The sequence below is a fragment of the Ahaetulla prasina genome, chromosome 5, assembly GCF_028640845.1.
Source record: "Ahaetulla prasina isolate Xishuangbanna chromosome 5, ASM2864084v1, whole genome shotgun sequence".
Taxonomy (NCBI): domain Eukaryota; kingdom Metazoa; phylum Chordata; class Lepidosauria; order Squamata; family Colubridae; genus Ahaetulla; species Ahaetulla prasina.
Window position 1 is genome coordinate 48,079,620 of NC_080543.1, and position 17,491 is coordinate 48,097,110.

Below are 17,491 nucleotides of genomic sequence, written 5' to 3' on the forward strand. Positions count from 1 at the left end.
TTCCCCCAATGCCAGCGGGGTTTGGGACAGCATTTTCCTTAGCCCTGGATTCTCCAGATGTTCCAGAAGAGATGTGACATCCCCATCAGATGGTCCCTGTTCCAACTCCTACTCCTGTGTGATAGCGGGAGAGTCCAAGAATGGGATTTGACAATGTCCTTTCTGCCCAGAGACTGAGTCGAACAACCATCTGATGGGCCATGACATTAAGTCAGACTGTTACTAATGAGGTCCTGTCCAATCTTGCTAGCTATTAAATAAAATTTAGGAACATTATAAGGGAATACATTTTCTGACCATCTACAAGGTAAAAATTATCAGTTCAAATTGAGTATTGAAGTTAATACAGGTGTGATAAATCTGTTTTTCAGTTCTTTACAATAAAGAAACACATGGGCTTTTGTTTCATTGGTTTCCTATTTCCAATTCTCAGAGACTTTGGAATGTTTCGGTATAAAAGGAATAAGTATGGAAGTGTGTTCACTATAATGTTGTAGAATCATATGTTTTTAGGGAACGTTTTATTAGAATACCAATCAGCTCTTTAAAATTGGCCTGGGTAAGAAACAGATAGAGCAAATATTCTAATACAGGAAAATATTTTCAAAAATTCTTGGAATTCTGTGTTATTGTTGTAGGTTATTTATAATAACGTAATTGTGAAAGCCAGATAAAATTTCCTCTGCACTCTCTTATACTAAAGAGAATCAAGTCAGGATATCTTTAGATTCTTATTCCTTCTTTCCATAGCTAGGTTGATATTTACTTAGCTATTATAATTTTTAATTGTATATTTATATGTATTTTATTTATATGGTTTTATTATTTCTTATTCTTCAATATTATATCTCTACAATACTTACATAAATGCAGAGCTAATTTATTGAGAGCTAGTCCACATGTTACTCTATCATTTCATTTTGAGATATACAAAATTTGGGCTTTCTTCTGCTTCTGAAAAATCAAGAGACTGAACTGCAAATCCCAAATCTTCAATTTTTAAAAATTCTTTTGTATCATTTTGTCTCATCCAGATAAATACTATAATGATAGCTGAATGTCAAGTGAACATGATCACAAAATTATTCAGAGCAGATCTTAAACAACTATTGCTAGATCATTGAATTGAATAACCAGGTAGAGAAGGTGGCTTGGTACTAGAACCAAACTGATGTTCTCAACTGCAAGGTGAACAGTAGATAGAAGTTCTACCAAAACTTCTGACGGAGGTGAACAGTAGATAGAAGTTCTATCAGAAAACCAAGAAGGAGATTGCTGAATACACCATGAGACAGCATCTGGGAGCCTGCCATCAAGGAAATGAACAAAACCAAGGTAGAAAACAAACAAGGAACAGAAAATAACTGATGTTAGGCTTGGAAATATCCAGTTGAAATATGTGATCAAACACTTAATGCAGGTGTAAATGCCTTAGTAATGACGAAAGGCCTGCACTGAATATTTTGGGCCCTTAAAAGCTAAAAAAAAAAAAAACCTGGAAAGATTGAAGAACAGAATGAATTGCTTTCAAACTCTGGTGAAAAACGAACAATACTTGCAAGTCCTGCGTCAAGTAAAAGAAAAACTGTGGAGATAGAGAATCAAGAACAAAAGGTTCAATTAATGGCAGTGTAAGGTATCTTAGCCCAAAAGAGAAATAGGTCAAAGTAATAAATTGACAATTGGCAATCAGACAAAGGTCACCAGAAGTGTAGCTTTCACAGAAACACATTGATTGGGAAGAGAAAATGAATGCTGCTGAAACCCTAAAAGAGAAATTGGAAAAGCCCAACTATCATCTTTGGACTTTTCCTTACTAATAAAAGAAACAAGTATAAAATCAAAGGAGTAAAATATTTTCTGAAATCCCACATGGCTTTATTTTTAACGCGGAACAGAATAAATGATCTTGTAAATAAAATATTGTACAAAATACAGTACTGGTTTGTGTCTTTATATTCTACCAACATGTGTATTGTCAGGACAAAATTGTGCCTAAAGACTGAACAGCTACTTTTAGTGCTTAAATAAGAAGAAATATGGGATAAATATATAAATAAATAAAAATCATTTTGAAGAACAGTTGCATAAGAAGGTGCAACTTCTGAGTATCTAGGCTTTCACCAGATACCCTTAATTTAAATATTTTGTTTATATCTTTAATCTTAGCATTCTTGCTTCTAGGCTCTGAGCTATTTCATTTAATTATTTCTTCTACTTGAAAGTAATAACATCTATGGTTCTCAAACAGTTTACTGCAGCACCCTGGGGCACCACACTGAACTGACAGGGTGCCGAGAGATTTTTTCAGTTTTCCCACATCCATTTCCAAAGTCTTAACTTTGCAAGACTGGTTTTATGGCAATCTTTTGGTAGTTCTAGGGGTGCCTTGAAAAAGTTACTGAGAGAGTAAGGGCACACTATAAATTGAGAAAGTTTTGGAACCTTTATTAGACAAATTCTGTAGAAAACTAAAATGTAGAGAAGTAGATTTTGATTGTTATCTATATATAGTTTAAAACTATGATCTTTTACTAGACATACACTATGAAAACAAATACTCCATGCCCCCCCCCAAAAAAAAACCAAAGTGACAAACATGGATTATTTTAGCCCTGATACAGAGAATCAATGTATTTTATGGTAATTTCTTTTATTACAGATCAAAACACCGAAGACAGCATTTTATATCATAATACCAGACAATTTCTTCCTTAAAACTATGTAAACAAGCAGGCGATCTTAATTGTTATTGCTGCATAACCATCCAACACTAGGCAGAAACTCATATTTTTAAAACATTTAGATTTTTCCCAACTCTCAATATATTAAAATATTTAAAATGTGTGTGAGAGAGAGAGGGAGGGAAAGAAGAAGGGAGGGGGAGAGAGAGAGAGGAGTCCAACATAACAAAAGTTTGGGTGAAGGCCTTTAAACTCAATTCCAATTCTGATGATGCTTTCAGAACTTTTTGAATGTCATTCACTAGAATAGAATAGAATAGAATAGAATAGAATAGAATTGAATTGAATTGAATTGAATTGAATTGAATTGAATTGAATTGAATTGAATTGAATTTTATTGGCCAAGTGTGATTGGACACACAAGGAATTTGCATATGCTCTCATTGTACATAAAAGAAAAGATACCTTCAAGGTTACAACACTTACAACACTTAATGATAGTCATAGGCTACAAATAAGCAATCAGGAAACAATATCAGTATAAATCGTAAGGATACAAGTTACAGTCATAAGTGGAAGGAGATGGGTTATGGGAACGATGAGAAGATTAATAGTAGTGCAGATTTAAATAGTTTGACAGTGCTGAGTGAATTATTTGTTTAGCAGAGTGATGGTGTTCGGGGAAAAACTGTTCTTATTTCTAGTTGTTCTGGTGTGCAGTGCTCTATAGTGTCATTTTGAGGGTAGGAGTTGAAACAGTTTCTGTCCAGGATATGAGGGATCTGTAAATATTTTCACAGCCCTCTTTTTGATTTGTGCAGTATACAGTATCCTCAATGGAAGGCAGGTTGGTAGCAATTGATTTTTCAGCAGTTCTAATTATCCTCTGAAGTCTGTGTCTGTCTGGTTGGGTTGTAGAACCAAACCAGACAGTTATAGAAGTGCAGATGACAGACTCAATAATTCCTCTGTAGAAATGGATCAGCAGCTCCTTGAGCAGTTTGAGCTTTCTGAGTTGGCGCAGAAAGAACACTCTTCGTTGTGCTTTTTTGATGAAGTTTTTGATGTTAGCTGTCCATTTTAGATCTTGCGATATGATAGAACCTAGAAATTTGAAGGTTTCTACTGTTGATACTGTGTTGTCTAGTATTGTGAGAGGTGGAAGTATGGAAGGGTTTCTCCTAAAGTCTACCACCATTTCTACGGTTTTGAGTGTGTTCAGTTCCAGATTGTTCCGGTCGCACCACAGGGCCAGTCGTTCAATCTCTCATCTGTATGCGGATTCATCATTGTCTCGAATGAGACCAATCACTGTTGTGTCATCTGCGAATTTCAGTAGTTTAACAGATGGATCGTTAGAGATGCAGTGATTGGAATACAGAGAGAAGAGAAGTGGAGAACACATAACCTCGGGGGTGGGGGCTGTGCTAATTGTACATGTATCTGATGTGATTCTGCTTAGCTTCACCTGCTGCTTCCTGTTTTTTAGGAAGCTTGTGATCCACTTACAAGTCTGTTCAGGTACCTGTAGCTGGTTTAGCTTAGTTAGAAGAGTGTCTGGAATGATGGTATTGAATGCTGAACTAAAGTCTACAAAGAGGACCCTTCCATAGGTCTTTGGAGAGTCAAGATGTTGTAGGATATAGTGCAGAGCCATATTAACAGCATCATCTGTTGATCTATTAGCTCGGTATGCAAATTGCAAGGGGTCTAACAGCGGATCCGTGATGGTTTTCAAGTGGGATAGCACGAGCCTTTCAAAGGTTTTCATGACTACAGATGTTAGAGCAACTGTCTGTAGTCATTCAGTTCCTTGATGGTGGAGCATTTGAAGCAAGAAGGAACATAGCACATCTCTAGTGATTTATTGAAGACATGGGTGAAGATGGGGGCCAATTGGTCAGCACAGACTTTTAAGCAAGAAGGAGTTGTTTTGTCTGGGCCTGGAGCTTTTCCTAGCTTTTGTCTGTGAAATAGGTCTTGCACTTCCTTTTCTGTGATAACTAGGGTTTGTGAACCTAATGGGATGGGGTCAGTTGTAGGAGGCTTGGCTGTTGTGGGTGTATCTGAGATGGGGGTTGTGGAGATAAGTGGCTGTAGTTTTCTTTCACACCTGCAGTAAAACACGTTCAGGTCATCTGCCAGTTGTTGATTTCCTTCAGCCTGGGAGGAGGTTTGCTGTAACCGGTGATATTTTTAAGAGTTTTCCACATGTATGCTGATTCATTTGTTGAGAACTTATTCTTTAGCTTTTTAGAGTAGCTTCTTTTTGCTGCTCTGATCTCCCTTGTTAATACATTTCTGGCCTGATTGTACAGCATTTTATCACCTTTTCTGTAGGCTTCCTCTTTGGAATGACATAGCTGCTTAAGTTTAACTGTGAACCAAGGTTTGTTGTTACTGTATATTCGCATGTTCCTTGTCGGAACACATAGGTCTTCACAGAAGCTGACATATGATGTGAGTTCATCCAGGTCTGCAGAGGTATCTTCAAAAATATTCCAATCAGTGCAGTCAAAGCAAGCCTGTAGCTTTAATTTTGCCTCCTCAGTCCAGGTTTTCATTGATTTAATTGTTGGTTTTGTGTTTTTAAATCTTTACCTGTAAGCAGGTATAAGGTGAATCATGCAATGATCAGAGTGTCCTACAGCTGCTCGTGGTAAAGACCGATAAGCATCTTTTAGTGTTGTGTAGCAATGGTCTAAAGTATTCTTGCCTGTAGTGGGACAATTAACATGCTGAAAGTATTTTGGTAGCTCTTTCCTTAAATATTAAACTATATTTAAAAGATCAGAATAATATTTAAAAGTGATCAGATTATCAGTTATTTATTTAATTTATTCAGCAGTCTATGTCACAGTAGATTACTAGTTAATAGGGGAGAAAGATATCTACCTTACTCTTACAGCATAATGGAACTGTATCACTTTGTGAACATTATTTGTAATACCCTATTTTAAGGAACTGACAGAACATATAATTCTGGGGAGCAATCATACTTAGAAACCTGAACTTATAAAAGGCAAATGATAAAATTTGCTTTGTCAGCAGTATAAAGTTACTGCTCAGATTTTTTGAATTTTGATGTTTTTCTTTAGATCCAGACATATTACATACATACTTCTTTTTTATTTATGCAATGACAGAGTAGAATTTCCAGTGTGTGTGTGTGTGTGTGGACAATATATAAACAATTAGAACTGTTTAGAAAGTTTGTGAAGAACTGTTTCTATTAAACATCTTCATAGGTTTAAGTGCTGCTTACAAAACCAATTTTTATCATTTTTAATACTTTGAAATTGTAATTGGGCTGCGGAGTACTTTAAGTTTAAAGCAAAAGAAGTATTTTGGAGTGTAAGAGTACATTCCCACAGCATTTGTTGGTAACTTCTAACAGTTACATCTTTTTTCAAGATTTCTCTTTGTCCTGCAAAGATACAGCATGATCCCAGGAAAAAAATGTTATTTGGTTTAAGCAATTGCCAACTGGTATGCATGCATACCTCTTAATGACTTGGAGTATATTTTTCCTTGAAAATTGATATCATGTACAATTGTGAATCCTGATTCTTCTCTTCTATGGAGATTCTCAATCATCCAGGTTATGGTTGTCTCAAAGGTGCTTTTTCAAGAGGCAACTGGACTTTCTTGTTTTTCTTTGAAGATAGGTGATTTGAAAGACAAGTCAAAGAGGCCATCTATATCAAAATTGAACAGCCGTCTCTCAAGAGAGGGGGAGGGACACGACATCATCTATCTCCAGTCTACAACACAGTCCTTTCAGCAATTCCAAGAAGGCTCCACACCCATTAACACTACTCAGTTGACCCTGAGGACACAGATAAACCTCCAAGTGGCCTTAACAACTCTCTAAAAGAATGCAAATGACCAGCTGTCTGCAAGGAGTATAAATCCTTGCATTCCCCACCGTCCAGTCAGAGCTGAAGAAGCTTCTTGAATGACAAGTGAAATGCCTTCAGAGAAAAACAAGAAAGTCCAGTTGCCTCTTGAAAAAGGCACCTTTGGGACTGATCCTTCTCAGTTGTTTATTAGTCTATATGAATAACAGACACATGTGCATGGATTCTCTTTTTACAGACATTTGTAGAGAAGGATCCGACAAGATGGAGATTTCATTCAGGCAGGGATATGCATAACATATGCAGACACACATAGAGTGTCTCTCACACACAGAAATGAATTGGACCTGATTTAACGAAGACTTCTGTATCACTCTATTTTGGTAGGGAATATTTTTAGTATCACACCAATAGAAAGTCAGATCTATTTATAATTCCTTAATGAACTATATATACTGGACAGCAATCTATGACTTCCATCTACATGTGTGGGTATAAATAAAAAGCACAAGATCTTCAGTAAAAATCTGCATGAAGCATAAAATCCTGTTTCCTCTCATTTTGTTTGGTCTATTGAAAAGAAACATCTGTTATATTATGTTTTCTGTGCTTTTCCACTCTAGCAATTACCCACGTGTGTAAAGGTCATGTGCAGGATTAAACAGAAGATAAAATGGACTAGTCTGTTGAAATAAGTAATTTAGTGGAAAAATCATGATTAAACTAAAAATGCTGCAATATGCTTTCAGCATTATACATGAGCTTTTATCAGAAATTTTACTATCAATACAGAAAAAGAACTATTTTATTTTTCTGGAAATACATATCCTTTTTGTTTATACAGCATTTTATGGCTTTGAGTTAGGCTCAGTATCTACTGGAACATAATTATGTGCATTAATAAGTTTATTAGGTATAATTATATAAGGGAATTATAAATACATTACCAATGTATTGTTCTGTAAGAATAGGTTTGGATTTAATACTGACTCTTTATATAGTTTAGTGCAGAACTTATATATTTTCTTTCTCTTTATATAAAGTTGCTGGTAGCATAGTATTGTAGTGTATTTTTATAGTATAAATTATCATTTGATTTTGAAGTAGACTCACTGTATTGCTGTTCATCAGTGAACATGGAGGTGCATATACTGCAGTCCCAGTATGGAATCACAGTCTAGTACAATGAGGACACTGGAAAGCCATTATTGTAATAGCTATGTTTTTCCATCAATTACTAGTGGCAGTTTCTGTCCTCAAAGATTTTGTCAGAAGCCACAGCTTGGAGTTTCCTTGACTGGATTTCACAGTAATATAAAGTTTTCTTCACAGCATGTTTGTAGAACTTGCATGGATGACCTTGAAGTCTTTTAAAATCTCCAATTCACAATAAAGCAAGTGATGAAGCATACAGTTTTTTCTCCATTCAAATTAAGTGCTTTCCTACCACATCTGGGCTCTGATGTGCATGTTAAATTTCTCCAGTTGTTTGCTATGCAATTGCTACAGCATCTAGGAATCATATCTGTATAAGAAAGAAGGATAACCACAGATCTGTAGACTTTCAGCTCTGTGGAAATATGGATGTTGGTTTGATTGAGCAGTCTGGTCCACAGTCACTTCCAGAGCCTGACTGGGCTTGCTGATCCTGGTGTCAATTTCTTTGTCCAAAGATCCATTACTTGAGATTATACTTCCCAAGTATTTGAAGCTGTTTACTTTTGTAAAGGTGTTGTCAACAGTGATTTTGATTCTACAGAGTTAATATTTGGCATTGGCTGATAAAATACTTCAGTCTTGTTTAGGCTGATAATTTGAAGAACATTGCAGCATCTGAAAATTTGTTGAACATCAACTTTAGTTCACTGTCTTTGTACACCAAAGGTGCACACTTATCAGCAAAAAAGGGTTTATTGAATGACTGTGGAAGCATTTGTGCATTCAAATACTGAAGATCAAAGAGAGCTGTCCAATCAGTACCTGATGTAGATTCCTTCCTTCAGACCTTGGCCAGTATGCAGGCAGGTGAATAATATAATGAACATAGCCCTGCTCCACTCCGTTGAAAATGACAAATACAACAGGCATATAACTCTGTAAAGAAGTTATATGTCCTGTTATTTGATCATGGAACAGCCAAATCAACTTCATGAATTTCCTCAGACATCCATAATGTCTCCAGATGGTCCTGAGTGCCTTCCTCTTTACAGTGTCAAATGCCTTTGTCGGATCAATAAATACTGAGTAAGGAGACTTGTCTGCTCGATGCACTTCTTCCGGACTTGCCTTACAGCAAATATCATGGCAACTGAACTTAATTCTGGCTGAAAGACACACTGCTCTTCCAGGAGATATTATTTTTCAGGGTAATAATCTACTCAGGAAAATGGGGGCTAAAAGCCATTCTATCTCTCTTTCTGTATGTTTAGATAAAGTTTCTGGGAGCTCTGTATGGCATATTTTTAAAGTATATTAGCTTCTTAAACTAAAAGTTTAAGGAGATAAAGATACCTAACTAGTTAATCGTTCCATAAACATTTAGTAGACTACAGATGTTAGCTTAATTTCTCTCCCAGTTTCTTCATAATCGGCCACTTTAAGTTTCCTTTGCTACTACTATATAGCGTACCAACACAACCTACAACCTACTGTCAGAATGCTGCTACTAAAACTCAAACATTAAAGATCCAGAAAAATGTATGGTCTTCACTGTGTTCAGAATGCAACAGGGGAGCTTCATGAAAAAACAATGTGTTCTCTTGCTCTAATTTTCCTTTTCTTCCTCCAGCCTACCTTAATCTTACTATGATGGAATTCTCAACATAAATGTCTTGGCTAAATGCCCCATTTATGTGAAGAACTACTTGAAAACATCTAGAAATAAAAAGCTTCCTTGGCATGGCTCCCACAGAATTTCTTTAGTTTGTTTCTGACGGTACATTCATTTCCTAGAATTTCTCTGTTGTGCTTTTTTTTTTTTTTAACTTGGTTCATTTCATTTCATTTTTCCAGCTATGTATGTGTGATAACATTATACTTTATTCGTCTAGCCTTGCATAGCCCCGTTCTGCAAATTACAGCACTGCAATAGCAATGCAATCTTCCTTGCATGGACAGAAATTTTGTCTATTATGCTTTCGGGACTCTTAGTTTAAGCACTGACAGGTTTAGAAAACAGGTTCATTAAAGTTATGCTTTCCATTTCTGGACTAATCTTTATGAATAAGCAGTGATCCTACTATCCCCAGTTTGTTTCAGAGTTCTTAATATACTTCACAAATTTCTGTGGACATTTCATATGTTATCCTGATAATGTCTGATATTTGTATCTCCTATGGAGAATTTTCATGACTTTGCAATTTTACTTTTGGTGCTAGATAAATAACTTCATAAGCAACTGAAAACTTTTAATAATTTTGTCCAGGGACTACTTAGGACAAAAAGATTAAATTTACAAGTATTAAGATGTACTAATGTAAATCCTAACCCTTGTAATTACGTTTACCTAACAACATTATTAAGTCTGTGTCCTGCTAATGTCTCTGTTGCTACAATAACTAATTTTTTCTGAAAATGTTTTATTTGTACCTCAAAATCATGGAGTGTACTTGTTATAAGTACCTTAGGACACAATTTAGTTCACCTCTTTTCAGTACAAGTATTCACTACTTGTTAGTTGTGAAGTCGTGCCCGACCCATTGCAACCCTATGGACAACTTTCCTCCAGGCCTTCTTGTCCTCTACCATCCCTCAGAGACCATTTAGGCTCACACCTACTGCTTCAGTGACTCCATCCAGCCACCTCATTCTCTGTTGTCCCTTTCTTCTTTTGCCCTCAATTGTTCCCAGCATTAGGCTCTTCTCCAGTGAGTCCTTCCTTCTCATTAAGTGGCCAAAGTATTTCACTACTACATCATCCCTAAAAGATCTGACCCAACAGATTGTTTAAATTTTCCAGCAAATAAAAGGTTATGAGAATAATCTTTACCAAAATACCACAGAGCTATTTTTTAACTATCAGCTAAAATTTTAATACTATTATTTATGTCAATAAAAACATATCAATAGGACATTTTGTTTTATTAATTCTGTGGGAATCGCTATACAATTTAAGAACAACCCATAATAATATAAATGGGTAATTAAGCTTCACCTTGATTCTCCATTGACTAGTTTGCTAATATAATATCACTAAGGGATTTAAATTTACTTGGACACATTTTAATTGGTATTTGTGCAACAGGTACAGATGTTGAAATCAATGACAATCTTGTGTGCCATCTGTTTATCTATATTTTCTTTATATTAAAACCTAAGCCATAGTTACCCAAAAGGAAAATGATTTTAATTTTCAGATGTGGCCCTTAAAGAAAGCTAAACGTTTAGTAATATTGAGAATATTAATAATATTTTACTCTAATTAAAAGTAATCAATATGAGATCATAACAATTGCAAGTATTTTACTTTTTTCCTGCTTTTTGTATTTAGTATCAAAGCTATCCACTTGATGTTTCTTTACCTCCTTTTTTAGATTCATTTCTATTATAGGACTCTTAAATTATTTACGTTGTTAGGGGATAATCTGCATTCCCATTGTTTATGGCAGAAGCACTTCTCGTTAAAATGCTTCATTCCTTTTTTAATTAATTCTCCAGATAGTTTAAAGTAGCCCATGCTTTCATGGATCTGTATACAGAAATCCAGTTGCTTCTGTTGCTCTTGAGTCTATTTTCTTTTTACTTTTACATATTTAATTTGTACTAACCGTTTCTATAACGACAAATTTATCTAATCAGCAAAATCCAAAATCAACATTTCATTTTTTTTCCATCTCAAGCAAAAAATCCAGACGTTTCAAGTTCTTCATCCATTAAGCCTAAACTAAAAAGTCTATAAAAGTTTCTATTATTGTGATTAGATTTTTTCACTTTTCCCACTCCAAGTCATGAAAATCACTGAAACTCTGTGCAGAGTTCTCAAACATGCAATTCATGCAAATATTACAATATTACTGAGCTATAAAGAGTTCTGCAAGGAAAATTCGGTATCTAAACTTCAGCAGCTATCATATTTAATTTTTTTAAATTTTGAATTGGTAAACAAGTGCTCTTAAATAATAAAGAGGCATACAAATTTGCAGACTGTGATCATTTTGTACTTCATATCATGGAAAGATTGTGTTGGGGACTAATCAGAAAAACGATTTGGTCAGGAATGGCTAAACTCTTGCATGAAATTAACTATAGATATTTGCTTTTTATAATAATGAATATTATGCTAGCAAAAAACATGAAGTTGAAACTAAATTCATTTAATAAATCGACTTTGGTTCCTACAAAGGAAGATGGTGATTTAATGTATGTTGACAGTGAAATTCTTTGTAGTTACATTATTCCATGCTTGAATTGTAGAACAAGAGTGGTAATGGAAATGTCAAATATCATATTGAAATATTTTAAGTGTGTGTGTGTGTGTGTGTGTGTGTGTGTGTGTGTGTGTGTGTGTGTGTGTGTAACAAAACTAGTACTTTTAACATTTTGTAGCAAAACATTCAGTTCATATAAAAACTACAGATACTTTCAGAACCATGGGATGCTCAGAACTGAGCCAGTGGTTAAGGCAATGGGCTACAAATTGGAAGAACATGAGTTCAGTTTTATTAGCCATGAAAGCCAGCTGAGGGTCCTTGGGCCAGTCATTCTTTCTCAGCCCAACTCACCTCACAGGATGGTTATTGTGGGAAAAATAGGAGGAAGAAGGAACTTTAGATATAGAATGTTTGCCACCCTGAGTTGTTTATAAAAATAATAGGAGATAGATAGATAGATAGATAGATAGATAGATAGATAGATAGATAGATAGATAGATAGATAGATAGATAGATAGATAGATAGATAGATGATAGATCAAATATCGTAATTATTCACAATCCCTTAAATTTGATTTTTCAGTTACTACATAAGCCCTGAAAACAATTACAAGCAAACTGAAACTTAAACTTAAAATCTTTATGTCTGTCCAAATCAGAGGCATCATAATGTGACAGATAGTAAAAATGAAATGTCCCTTAAATATTTAGGCCACTAAAAAGGTGTGAAGAAAATGTAGTTTTCACTTGCCCATGGATAATTTTTTTTCTATTATTCTTAATACTGTTCTTAATGTTACATATGTAACATTAACATTAATCGTAAGAAGAATCTAGTGAATAAGATTCAAAGATCAGTGTTTTCCTTAATGACCAGATTAATGCTCACAAATACAAAATCAAACTCTTGCACTCTCTAATTAATTAATCTTAGCATGTTACTTCAGATCTTAATACATAATATATAATTATTCTGACCGGCTTCTCTAATAGAAATGAACAGATATTTAACAGTTAAGAATTGGCATATTTTATTCTGAAATATGCAAACATAACGTATAAAGAGTCAAATTAGACAGGATATTGTAATGGTTACATATGGTTGTCCAATTCCCAACATCATTTGAAATTAACAATGTTGATTTAACATTTATAAATTTAAGGAGTACCACCAGCCATTTACTGTTATAATAAATGCTTCCTTTTCACTTCTGTTGATATACTGTATATATTAACAAACGTAACACTAAATAAAATGTAATTCAAGATTACATTTTTTTATTTTTTTGGTTTCTTGTTTCCATCTATAGAAAATAATGATGGAAAATTCAGTGTAAAAATCACAGAATTTCATTAGTGGTTGTGTGCAGACACTTTCCCATTTTCCTGCTGATGAAGCACAAGAAAAAATGAAAAGACTGAGGTAGTCAGGAGGTTTCATTTCTGATTCACGTCTCTCCTCTGAGCAGTTGCAGAAATTGAAAGATGGGAGGGAAACAGGAGATGAACATCAAAGGGTCCATATGGCACTTATTAAGTGGTGGAATTAATATGTGCTGCATCAGATTCCACTTTTTTCCCATCTATGCATGGATAATTTTTGGCATGCTATTGGGATGGGTTGGTTACAATAACTTACTGTGGCATTGTACTTCGGGATTTTTTTCAATCACAAAATTTTATGTCATTGAAAAAGTTTCTTCAGTGTTTCTTCAGAAGCAAGAAACGAGTTATGCATATCCTCCATTTTCTAACATGAAAATTGAGAAACACAAAAATGAAATATTTATATTTGTGAGTACTGATATTTAAAATATTTAATACTTCACTTTTTATAATGAGAGCTGCTGTCTTCATCCCATATTGTAGAACAGAAGAACTTGAATTATCCTAATGAATCAGAAATAGGTATGGTGCAGTAGCTGCTATGATATAAAACAAATGTTTGCTTATTTTGTATTTAATTAACACATTATTGCATATGTTTAATCAAAAAAATCATAGATATCTGTTTCCTTTCAATTGTAATTTGTAAGGTTTAAAAAAGCTAACACAAGTTTTAAAGAATAAGGACAGAGAATGTGCTTATAAAGGAAAGGAAAATAATGTATAATGTATCATACAATACTTTTTAAAAATATAATGTGCTACTGGAAAAAGATCAGATAAATACAGTATAACATTTTTTTCCATAAAACGTTGCTTTGTATTGCTTACTTGCTTATAAATATCAAAAGGAGATCAAATGTATAAAGATCAAATCAAAATACATTGCCTTTCCCATCTCTTTCTTCAGTTTGTGAAAATTAAGAATATGTGGTGTGAAAGGGGAAAGTATCTCATCTTAGGTATTATCTTTATTATATTGTGGTTTCTTTACCAAGTTGATTCAAGAGAGTGTGCTGACCACTTTCTCCCTCCACTCCCTCCTCCACGCTGCAGCAACCTTACTTGTTGGGAAGGATGGGAAGGAAGGAAGGAAGGAAGGAAGGAAGGAAGGAAGGAAGGAAGGAAGGAAGGAAGGAAGGAAGGAAGGAAGGATTGATTCTGAGAATCACTTCCAGCTTCCACAATGGAACACAATAGGGAAATTGACACACTCCTGGTCCCACTGATGTTTTTCTCACCCTGGTCATTCTGTTTCTTTGTTTAGGTAAGGAATTATCTTTGAAGATGACCTGTGGGTAGGGGATTGTGTAGTCTATTTATAAAATTCCCTCTCAAAGGTGTCTTTCCTATGAAAGTAGGGGATACTTTCATACCTGTCTTTTAAAACGCTACATGAAATTTATCATTTATTCAGGAATTTGGTTGGCATTTGTCCTTTTGTCTTCTGTTACCTTAGCAGACACAAAGACTGAAAAAAACGTAGTCCATATCTTAACATTTGACTCCTAACAAGAGGACAAGACAAGACAAGACATGAAATAGATACATGTGAAGAAAATGGGGAAGGATTGTTAATCTTCATTAATCACAATAAGAAAGCATATGAATTTATTGATCTATTTTGAGGAAATAAAATCTGGTTCTTGAAAAAATTGGCATGAGATGAAAGTATCATTTGATAAACCAGTCTCTGTGTTTTTACTAACAATAGTTTAGCATTACATTTAATTCAAACTACTTTTCTTTGTTCAATAAACCACATCTAAAATAAAAGTCATAACTCAGCAGTCTGTGTGAATAAAAAATCTTTAGAGAAAAAAAGTTGGGCAACTTTTTCACAAAGGGAAGCTGCACTTGATCATAGTTCTAAAAAGAGAAACAAATAAGGAAAGAATAAGCTCTCTCACATATTTTTACAATCAGCAGCTAGGGCAACCCAGCTGGCAGTGTGGCTGAACATCCTATTAAGGGGCATTACTGGTTATGTACACTAAAAAGTAATACTATTTCAAGTTCTAAGAAATATGGTAGAAATTTTGCTAAATATGAATTTATTACTTTAGTGTATGTTCAGCTTACATTTTACAATGAATTGATAGAAAAATGGCTTTCGGGGGGGAGTTAAATTTACAATTATATGCTATGTATATTTCTTACAGCTATAAAAATAATTACATGATTTATTTATTTATTTTTGTATTTTCTTAGTGTAATTTTGAATGAATTGCATATAGTTGGTTATTTGGTATGTGATGTTTTAACCCAAAAAAATCACATAAAATGGGGGAAAAAATCTATCCTTTTTATCTTCTCTTAAACCTAAATTTAGGAGATATTGCCTAATTGTAAAAAGTGTCCCTTAGGACAGAGGTGTTAAACTCAAGGCCCGGGGGCCAGATGTGGCCCATGGGCTGCTTAGATCTGGCCAGTGGTGGGATTCAAGTAATTTAACAACCGGTTCTCTGCCGTAATGATTTCTTCCAACAACCAGTTTGCCAAACTGCTCCGAAAGTTAACAACCGGTTCTCCCGAAGTGGTGCGAACTGGCTGAATCCCACCACTGGATCTGGCCCATTAGACAGACCACCCTGGAAACAGCAAAGGACTGGTCCACAGTGTCTCTGCCAGCAAAAATGGAGCTGCGTACAGCCCTCCGAGCTCAATTTTTGCTGGCAGAGGGTTGCAGGCAGCTGTCACATCCAAAAATGGAGCTCACGTGGGCTGCATGCAGCTCTCCAGAGCTCCATTTTCACCGGCAGAAGGTTACAGAAGACCATCACAGCTGAAAACGAAGCTTGGGAGCCCATTTTTGCTGGCAGCGTTCTCAGGCCACAATAGGCACCCCAACATGAATGACCTCAAGCTGGCCATGCCCACCCTGGCCCCCAAAGTCAAACAACTGTGATGCAGCCCTCAATGAAATCAAGTTTGATAGCCCTGCCTTAGATTTTTTTTCTAATTATTGTTATGTTATGCTATGTCAACAGAATATTCATAAATAAAGGAAGAAATGAAGGGGAAAAAACCATGAATCCAATTTCATTACTTTATAATGAAATTGTGTGCTAATTTTCAGAGAAATGACTATATTTAGTTATGGATTTTGGTTACCCAAAATATCTGTCTTTTAGTAGAAAAAATTTCTATTTAATCTTAAATAGAAACTTGAATAAATTTAAATTTAAAATTCATCAAATTTTTGGGATGTTTAATGTATTTTATAACACAACAATGAAAAAGCTAGTATCATGACAGTAACCATAACAAAGATACTCTTATTAAAATACATATTAAATTTAGTGCAAATAGCAAAATATTAGAACTTTACAGAGAAAAAAATAAAATAGTAATAATAATACAAAATATATACCAATATTTTGGAGCTTTGTGAATCTGATATTGTATACCATTCAGGCTTTTCAGTGCTTTGTATTTAATCAAAATAGTTGTATGTTTAAAAAAAACTATTCCCTGTTAAATTCATATCATTTTGCTATAAATACATAATTCTTGAATCAAGATGTGGCTTCCTTGCAACCAAGTGTATCTTGAGCACTCTTGCATATTTTGAGTCACTTTCTGAGAAAATGATTTCTCAGCATCTCCCAGATCTATTGTGTGGTCACTGAAAACATTTAGAAAAGTGGCATTCAATTAATTGTTTGTTTTTACCATATCATTGTAAGAGAAGCAGTGAACTGCAGAGATTAAAATAAATTATGTGTTTATTGTAATGCCACAATGCAATCCAGTCCTGCTGCAACTCAAAATCTAACTCTAACACCAATTCTACATCTTTTACATTGTGAATACTTGAAACTGCTTACACTTTGTTGATTAATAACTATTTTTTCTTTATTTTCTCATAATCCCCCTCCCCTTTCCATTTCTCTTCTCAGTATTGCGAGATGACTTCAGACAAAACCCTTCAGATGTTATGGTAGCGGTAGGTGAGCCAGCTGTGATGGAATGCCAACCTCCTCGAGGCCATCCTGAACCTACAATTTCATGGAAAAAGGATGGATCTCCTTTGGATGATAGAGATGAAAGAATTACAGTAAGCTTTTTTCTTTAAAAACAACTACAATAACTAAAATATAGTTGCTTATTTAGCCATGTATTATTTGCCCCATTGTGCAAATATGAATTGCTACCCTATATATGAAAAATAAAAGGTAGAATTACTTGC

At 34.6% G+C, this 17,491-nt stretch overlaps 1 protein-coding gene across 4 annotated transcripts in view; it reads left to right on the plus strand.

The window, feature by feature from the left end:
- Positions 1-17,491, plus strand: part of ROBO1 (roundabout guidance receptor 1) — a 266,683-nt gene that overhangs the window by 156,735 nt on the left and 92,457 nt on the right. For all 4 annotated transcript variants that reach the window (XM_058184557.1, XM_058184556.1, XM_058184554.1 and 1 more), the window contains exon 3: positions 17,202-17,359. In XM_058184557.1, the coding sequence (XP_058040540.1) occupies positions 17,202-17,359 (158 nt within the window). The remainder of the gene's footprint in view (positions 1-17,201; positions 17,360-17,491) is intronic.